Source organism: Pyxicephalus adspersus, chromosome 3 (assembly GCF_032062135.1).
Source record: "Pyxicephalus adspersus chromosome 3, UCB_Pads_2.0, whole genome shotgun sequence".
Taxonomy (NCBI): Eukaryota; Metazoa; Chordata; class Amphibia; order Anura; family Pyxicephalidae; genus Pyxicephalus; species Pyxicephalus adspersus.
This window is the reverse complement of record NC_092860.1, coordinates 143539348-143548896: the sequence shown is the minus strand read 5'-3', so window position 1 is coordinate 143548896 and position 9549 is coordinate 143539348. Positions and strand designations below refer to the sequence as shown.

The following is a 9549-nucleotide window of genomic DNA, read 5'->3' as shown; positions in this document are numbered from 1 at the left end:
AACTAAACACACCTAGATAACCACATCTGTTAACTTTCTTACTTCAAATAGAATGGAACCCATATTAAATTCTATAAATGTTATAGTTCACATACTGAAGCTGAGCTTCTCGGTATCAAAACTGAAACACAACCAGATAACCACTTTATAATTTCGCTTCATGAATATATGATATTTTGCCTCTCATCATTTTTCGCCAAGAGTAGATTACTTATTCTAGTAGATTATTCAAAAAAGAAGTTTTGTAAATATAAAGGAGTTGGTTTTGTAAATATTAAAGTGGAACTAAAGTCCTACTTTGAACAAAGGGCGATCAGGAAAGTTTTTGTTGCTGAAAGGGATGCGCGATGTCCCATCTGTAAAAACTGTTCTTACCTGCATGATTGGCACCCAGTATGCACAGCTCAGCAATTGTTGCCAATTCCAGCATTCCTTGCGCATGCCGGGATTGAATAAACTCCCACTGAGGCCAATGACGTTGCACCACTCCAACCCTTCTAATCAAGATTTTCCGGGAAGGAAAGGATGAAGATGGCATGGCCCTGCAACCGAATAGGTAAAGTGAATATTATATATATATTGCTTTAACATGTGCCAGTAAGATTATTTATGTAAAGCTGTTCATCTATTATTGTAATTTGGGACTATTTGTAGAAAGTTAGTTACTAATACTATATCATTGACACTGAAGTCAGAGTCATAAATGCTTTCTTTTATTAAAACTCGGTACCTTTATTTTGTATTGGCTAACAAAATTTCAACATGCACATTTTCTATACGAAAACTCACCAAAACCTTGAAAATGTTCAAAAATGCTTTTAGGGACAAACAAAAAAAAACAGTTTGCCCCCCAATAATACAACCTTACCCTGTATTGGTGGAACCTCCTTGGTAGGAAATGGCCATGCGTGTGCCCAAGTGAATCCAAGCTAAGAGTTTCAACAGGCAAATTCAGGGAAGAAGGAAAATAAGGGAGAATGGAGAGAATAATAATGAAACAAAATGAAAAAAGGGGGAAAAACATGGTTTAATCAATGAATTAAAGTTTTTTTTACCAGAGCAGATGCAAAAATGTACTTAACAGGGAGGGGAGAGATGGTGAATCTCCAACACAGGGAGACAAACCTGGGGTCTGGGGTTTTGATCCTCCACTACCTGAGATGAAGCAGAATAGCTTTAGATACATGTTAATCTAATTTACTGTTATGAAAATCACTTATATTTTCCTTCACTTTACAAAAGATTAGGTAATGTTTATACAAAATAAACGTATCTTATTAATCACCATAAGAATAGCATGTATGAGCACAGTTATAGTAACAACTTTTGCAGAATAAATCCTTGCTATTCAAGTCACTCTTGGCCTGGATAAGAGTTTGATAAGGTAATGTCTGCACCTTTGATGTGCAAAGAGCTGTTCAGTGCTAATTTTACAGAAAACCAACAAACAAAACACAGAACATGATAAAATACAACATAAATCTCATTAGCCAGCACAGATCAGAGATCAAAGTCAGCCAATTATCACATGATTACCGCATAAATCAATAGGATGGATTGATAATAAAACAAAGTACATGAGCAATCCTGTGATAGTAAAGATTTGACCATGAACTGCATCATTCAGGTACAAATCTGTCATTTCTTTAACTGAAATGTAATTTATAAGGTTTAAAGACAGTGATGTGATGGTAATGATACAATGATATGGCTTTGTATGTGTACAGAACAATTACTACAGTCTGGCTGTCTGTGTAACTTTATGATTATTGGTATTATGCATACAAAAATTAATATGAAAAATACATAAAAATAGGCTACAAATTTATATAACAGATTATTTAGTATACAGTATAGAACAAAAATGTTAAAAGACATAGGGGCATTTATCAATTCTGCAATGTTAAACAGAAGCATTAGGACAGAATTGGTATAAGATTTAAGTTTGATTTGTAAATTCCTTACTCAGCTACTCTAAATCAGCGCTGTGACAGTAAAAAATCTTCCACACTATAAATTTAAATTATTCTATTCTTTTTAAGATCAAAGTACACAATCAAACATTTTTTATTTGGTAAAAAAAATCCACAAAAAGTGAGTAAAAATAAATACTATAGATAAAATGTAAGCAATGTATATATGTATAACTTTTTCAAATATTTATACATAAATAATTACTTTATTTGTAGGTCTCACTGTTTATTCCTGAGGAAGTGCCCAAAAAGTCAGTGTAACGCGTTGAGTTCTATATTTGTGAGACTGTACACATTTGACTATGATGTTTTTAAGCATTTTTTGAACACTTTTTACTTTAGATGTTATATGTTTTAAAAGTGGATGATTTTATTATTTTATTGTAAAAAAAAAATAAATGTTAAGTTTTTCGACTAATTAGTGCCTAAAAAATCCTATTTCGGTTCTTTTGTGTGTATATTTGCTATATAAGCAGGTATGTGGCACATATATTTTAATACTCAGTAGAATTGAGAATTTGACCATGATAATATACTTGAATAACTAGGTATTCAGTATGTAATATACTGTTTTGATAAATCATGGGTCTCATATAATTTTCCAGAGTGGGAATCTTCATTGATCTCTCCTGAAGAAGCAGACAATGCATCTGGGAAACATGTCGCGTCGACTAAGAAATTGGCCCCTGCAAAATATTTTAAGATGAACAACAAATGAACATTTACAAATTTTTGGAGTAAACAGACAAATAAAGTATATGGAATAAAAATCAATGTTGTTGTTAAGATTTTTAGTATTGCTGTAAAAAATACACCTAATAACAAATGCCTGGAAAGTCCTATCTAAGTTTGACCTTCTAGAATCTGATATATATTAGAAAGCCAGTTTCACTTTATTCTATTCTCATATAAATATAGAATAGAAACATAAATTAGCTTTGGGATTTCTCATTTTGTGGTTACTGCAATTGCAGAAATTTCACATAGTGCTGCATAACTGGGATCAAAATCCTATACTGGACTTTTCAAAGTAGGCTACTCATAAGAAATTTACATTTGTTACTGATATTTTCCTTTGTTTTTTTTATAAAACTGTTATTTGACCAGCTGTTATTCTCTAACATTAGCTTCACTGACCTCCAATAAGTATACAGGTCTCGGGACAGTGCTAAGTCACTAGGTTTCGAGTCAGGGACTTAGAAGCATGGAAAGGGACATAAAATGGCCAACATGGCAGACAAGCAATTAGCATATTCAGAAATAGGAGACGGTTGACATTTTCTTTGTTCCTTTCATGAAGATTTCTTAAAGTATTGCTGCTATTAATGAATTTGAGAATAATGTCAAAGGTTGTGTGCACACAGTATAAAAAACAATGCATGCATGTGCTATGCCCATTGCCCCCATTCTCATATTCTAAAGTATGGAAGGTATGAACCACTTTGGGAGTAAAAAACGTAAAAATATATTGCCTTATTTAATTTTTAATCTTTTTATAAAAATATTCACCGACTAACACCATGCACTACAAGTCAAGCATCCAGCAAGACACATAGAACCATATCTCCAGGCCATCACAAAGACTTGTACGTGTTTATGTCACCATAGTCCATCCTTTCCTATATTTTTCTATAATGAAGATCTAGTTCATAAGCTGATTCGTACTGAGTATTAAAACACAAGGACTTGTTTTTGTCAGGTGGTCAATAAAATACGTTTTTAGGTTTTTTCTTTTAATATTCCCAAAACGGTGGAAAGAGCCTATTCTCATAAAGATGATCAGGGCCAACATGACATTTGACCTGACTGCTGTTTATTTGAGGTCTTTACAGGAGCCCAGATTTATTTGTGTGTGGATCAATGTATCAAGGAATAATGCAAAGGATTCAGTAAAGCAAATATGTATACAAGAACAATGTGGATTATAGGAATTAAACTTAAAAATTTAGTGGTAGCACTTTGATGTAGTAGACACAAATCTAAAGTGTATTTGCAGACATATCAATCCAATGATTGAGGACTTTGGGTGTGTTTTTTTTTTGTTGTATTGTGTTTTTATTTTTTGCATACTATATATGGGCTTGTGATTGTACAATATGATGGTTTATGTGTACAGGATATAGCTCCATTCAGCTAGGGTGGGGTAGTGCATTCATTTATTTATACATACATATCATTGCACTTTGACTGTCACATAAACATTGTGCTTATCAAAATTATTGTGGTGCAAGGCAGCTGTTAATGTTTCATCCAAATTGTAAAGCAGGTGACATCACCCTCCTACTGGTCTCAGAGATTAAAGCAGACTCCTATAAAGAGGAGTGAATGAGAAGGTGAAACATTCCCTCTGTGACTTTCCGCACGAGCAGAAGATCAGCATCTCCATCTATAATGGCTTTTTCAGGAACCTATGAGTTGCAGTCCCAGGAGAACTTCGAGCCTTTTATGAAAGCCATTGGTAAATATCAATAATTATAAATAATTATTTTTTGCACGTTTTTATTGTACTGCATGAGAAATACAGTGGAGGATGCTGTAATGATACCTTAAACAAAGTCATAAATGCCAGCTGAGAGCATTTCCTAACAATATGGTAGATGTGTTAGTAAATCCAAGACATAAAAAACCTGGTACTAGATTAATGTTATACATAAATGTTCTGTAATCTTATTTGTGAAATAATTAAGTTCAGACTGGCAGTTGAAAACTGTGTTGTGAACCGCTCCTGGATGCTCACTTTCACCTGTTAGGGTACCCAATTTAGTAGTGGGTTAAACAGGCATTGTAAGCAATTCATTTATATGGTTGGATGTGTTTTTTTTTTTTTTTTTGCATTTGCTTGCACTGGTCATAATGCATCACATAATATATGCTTCTTTGCTGTGCTCTAAATAACTGAGAAATGCAATTTTATTTTAATATTTTTATTTTTATTGAAAAAAATAATTGAAAAGTAACAATAACAAGTGAGGAGACATAAATAGACAACAAAAAGGGGAAGGAAGAACCTGAAATTACCATTGAAACAATAATGGTACATAAATCAAAGTTCATAAATTGTTAGTCCAAATTATCAGGATAAAGACTGAGATCTACCAAGTTCACAATATGATATAGAAGGATGGAACTATCATTTATCATCACTTATGAACTGTTCACTGAGTATTAAGAACATCCAGGAGATGGCTATCCCTAGCTTTTAAAGCTAGTTATCGACTTTAATTTTGAACCTAATACAATAGAATAAGCACAAAGCAAAACATTAACCGAACAATGTATACAAAAAGAGTATATTATGGGTAAAAACCAGTACTAAAACCACCATAAGCAATAAAAGTTACTTAAATAGTGTAGCTATTGATTCCAAGTGCCATTGAAGGTCCTAGCATTGCCTTTCAAAGTGCTATGTAATTTGTCATTGATCATTATCCAATCCAACTTAGATTTATTCTGGTCAAAAGGTAGGTTTAGAGATTTCTAGGTCTTTGCTATTGTGATAGGGAAATGCATTTTTAATCACTTGTATTTGCTTGCGAAACCATTCAGTCCTATTCAGATCTTTAGTAGTGGTTGAGCAGAAAACTGTCCTGAGAGGCTGCATGACGTTTCTAAAAAACTGAACCACAACCCAACCACAGGCAAACACCTGTACAAAGAGGGATTTCAACCTTTCCATATTGTTTCAATTATAATCAGAGATTTGAGACTTTTAAGAACTGTCTGACAGTGGTGAACCACAGCAATAATAAAATCCACAGGTTGTGTTCACACAATCAGTTTATTTTACTTTTGATGTGATAAAATAATCTGCTCTGAAGTGAATCCAAAATAAAATCTACTACCAACCAATTTATTTTTTCAATAGGTTATAGGAAATTTACACAGCTGGGACTCGGCAACTAAAACCTGATATGCATGCTAATTCTTTCATGAGTACTAGAGAATGTGAACGTGCAGGTCCTAAGAGCTCGTCCACACCTGTAGGCAAATTTGTGGCATCTAATAATCACAAAATATCTGTCTTTATGCAGGTCTTCCAGAAGAATTAATCCAGAAGGGAAAAGATGTGAAGAGCGTAACAGAAATTGTGCAGAATGGGAATCACTTTGTGGTCACAGTGACCACTGGCCCAAAGGTCCTACAAAATGAATTCAATATTGGAGAGGAGACTGAGCTAGAAACACTGACCGAAGAGAAAATTAGGGTAAGGAACTAAAGTTGCCATTTCTTTTAGATGGGTGTTTCTCAACCAGGGTTCTTCCAGAAGTCTCTAGGGGTTCCTTGCAATGAGCAATTTGTGCCTCGCAGGTCAGTTTAAGTGACACCAATGATCTTTTTGTCTATCTGTAAGGGTGATATTCTTTCCATTGGCCAGCAATGTAGGAGGAATACTTCCCACTGACCTTCACACTAATGTACTGTGCGCTGTGGATATAGTAATTACGGTAGGGGCTCCCTGAAAACCTGAAAGTTATATCAAAGGTTCCCCCATGTTAAAAAGGTTGCGAAACCCTGGTTTATAAGAGTCCTTATACTACAAGGAATAAATATTGAATCTGATTGAGGCTTGAAAAAAAACTAAAAGAACCTGCTTTAGGGAGGACTGGACTTTATAAGAACTAGGGAGCAACTGCAGTTTTAAACTGTTTGAAGGTCACATACTTATCTACTATGTGGTCAGCATTGTAACATTAATATCAGTTAGGAGACATAGACACAACATAGTTCAGAAGTTTCACCACTGGTATTTCTTATCTGGTCACATTATGATGTAGTTGTACAATCTCCTAGCAAGATGAACAACTAAATCAAGGGCTTGTCTAATTTGAAAAGTGTATGGTCAACTTTGCCTACCAAAAAATAGAATATCATATTTGGGCAACTTAAATAGTTACATAGCCTGTTAGGTTGAGAAAAGTCCATCAAGTTCAACCACTAAAAAAATAAACCGGGTAAAAACCCTATAGACATAATCCTCGCAAGGAACAGTTGTCAGGCAGTCCAACCTGTATCCACCTTCCTTATCCCAAGGTAACCCTAGGAGTTAGTGCTTACCCCATAGAAGAAGATGAGGACAAGCTAGTGTTGGGTAAATGCTTGCAGATAGGCCTTGTTAGGGTTATGAGCTTTGAAGCACCTATAAACACATTCTAGATCAGACGTGTCAAACTCAAATACACAGAGAGCCAAAATTAAAAACTTAGATAGTCGCGGGCAGACATCGAAATTTATTGAAAAAATTGAGGAAGTTTTTCCCTCTTATTAGATATAAACAATTTTCATATAGAAACAAAGAGGTTTTGCTTCACATTCCATCCGGAACAAGTTTATATTAGGGAAAGAGGCATAAAAATATTAAGAATAAGAAACAAATCCTATGCCTTTTTCTCTATTTGTAGCCGTCTGAGTTAAATTTCAATGGTAACCTATTTGCACAGGCTAACAATATTAATACCAATATTCTTCTATGAAAATCCAACCATTCAAGTCCATGCCTTGGAGTAGAAAGGAAATGTACAGCTGAGGGGGAGTGCTGGATATGCCAGCGGCCAATGCGGAGCTAAACCTTATGAGTGGCCCGCCGCTTAAATTCCTTTGTCATTGAAATAGCGCTGCTACTAAAATTCCCGCCATTATTTGTGTCTGTAAAACAGTCCAATGGGGGGCCACGCATTGGCAGAGAGCCCGCTGGTCTATAGACACAAGTGATGCCGGGAATTGTGGTAGCGGTGCAATTTCAATGCAGCGACGAGCCAGCTGCAGTTCATATTTAGGATTCTTTTGGCAGCCAAGAAAAAGGACGTTGGGGGCAAGATTTGGCACCCAGGCAAGAGTTTGACACCCCTGTTCTTGGTCTCCAACCTGGACCAGGTACCCATTCAGATATTCCTGGGTCAGAGTCAGTATGCATTGCAGTCACAGAATGCCAGGAAGTGAACATTTCAATATTTACCTAATGCCATGTTCATGTTTAATCATTCAAATAATAATATCTATTTGTTGAAAATTGCAAAAATATCAACTAATGTTTTCATATTGTAATAATCTTTTCATATTTCAGTCTACCGTTAATCTAGAGAATGGCAAGCTTGTTGTGAAACTGAAAGGCATCACCTCTGTCACTGAACTTTCTGGCGATATTCTAACCAATGTAAGGTTTGCTCAATGGCTCAAGCAATACCAACAAGAGAATAGTCTGTTTATATACCTGAATGCCAAAGGGGGGTTTACATTCAAGATTCTCTTATTTTATCTGCTAAACTCCAGCCAAACATAAGTAATCTTTAGCTTAAATCCAGCAATTTCTCCCAGTGTAGCCAGTGTCTAATAGTCAGCATTATTCATCCTAGTTCATCAGAGCTTGGGTAAACCAGGACCCACCTCAGCCGGGGAATGCACAGTGAAGTGAGAAGCAACACAGTTAATCATTTTTAATGACACTACAGAACCACAAAAATATTTATAAATTTTTTAAAGTTTTTAGAGGGTAAAGAAAGGAACTATTGGTTAAAATTTTTTGGTTGTCTGTGTTTTTCTGGCCCAACAACTACGGTACCTAGTGCCAGGAGGAAGGGTGGGGGGTCATTAAGACATACGGATTGATTTACTAAATCCAAGCGATTTAAGTGATGTATCACTTATTTTGCTGTGTGAGTAGGGTGAAGCTCTGCTGATCCCAGCCATCCAATCATGTCCAAGACATGTGAGTGAAAGTGATTTTGCGCTAAGATAGTCAGGATAAGATAATTCATATATCCCATAAAGATTGATCATTCCCTTTTCTAATTTAACAAACTAAACTCCTTTAGTAAATCAACCCTAAAGTCTTATTATGAAGTTATTATAAGTGACACAAGTCATTTGTCACATCATATGGTTCATTATTTTATGTAACTCTGTTTTTTTGTTCTTTAGGTTATGACTGTAAAAGACATCGTATACACAAGGGTCAGCAAGAGAGTCTCTTAGGACAGCAAATGTTTCATATTTTTACTGTGTAAAATAAAGATTTATAAAGAAAAATAAACTGTCTACTTTATATTTAATAGTAAGAAAGGTTTAAACTCCAGCTTTTCTTTCAGTCTTGCACAGTTGTACAGCCTCCTCTCCTGCAATGGAATCTATTAGTCTGATTTCACTGTACAAAATGTGCATTAGAAGGTGCACCAGGTCAGATAGAGTCCATCTTATTTCCTGGCTGGAGGACGCCCAATTTCATAAAGCACTTCCCATCTTGACTCGCCTGTTCTGCCCAGATAACTAATTGGATTTCAGTCCTTTTAATCATGGAGACTTTATATGTAGGCATTACATTTTCTGTTCTGTGTGCGAATGTAGCCTGCCTAGAAATACACTTAGTTCCAGACTAATGTCCACCCTTCAAGGGATTTTGATACATATATATCATAACTCCCCATTACATTTAGAGGGACTGTTTCTATAAAACTAAATCTTTCTGCCCCTTTTTTCACTTTTATTGGCCATTTTTTGGGGTTTGATGTAAAATTCTGTATTGAAAAAAGGTACTACTATATAAACTTTAGTAAACACAGAGTTTTTTTTCCTTCAAAAAGCC

At 35.1% G+C, this 9549-nt stretch overlaps 1 protein-coding gene across 1 annotated transcript; it reads left to right on the top strand.

Moving 5' to 3' along the window:
- The first annotated feature begins 4293 nt into the window (after positions 1–4293).
- Positions 4294–9000, top strand: LOC140327273 (fatty acid-binding protein, liver-like). Its single transcript, XM_072406623.1, has 4 exons — positions 4294–4431; positions 6005–6177; positions 8035–8124; positions 8889–9000. The coding sequence occupies exons 1-4, from the start codon at positions 4365–4367 to the stop codon at positions 8940–8942; spliced, it is 384 nt and encodes a 127-aa protein (XP_072262724.1). The 5' UTR covers positions 4294–4364; the 3' UTR covers positions 8943–9000.
- The last annotated feature ends 549 nt before the right edge of the window (positions 9001–9549 follow it).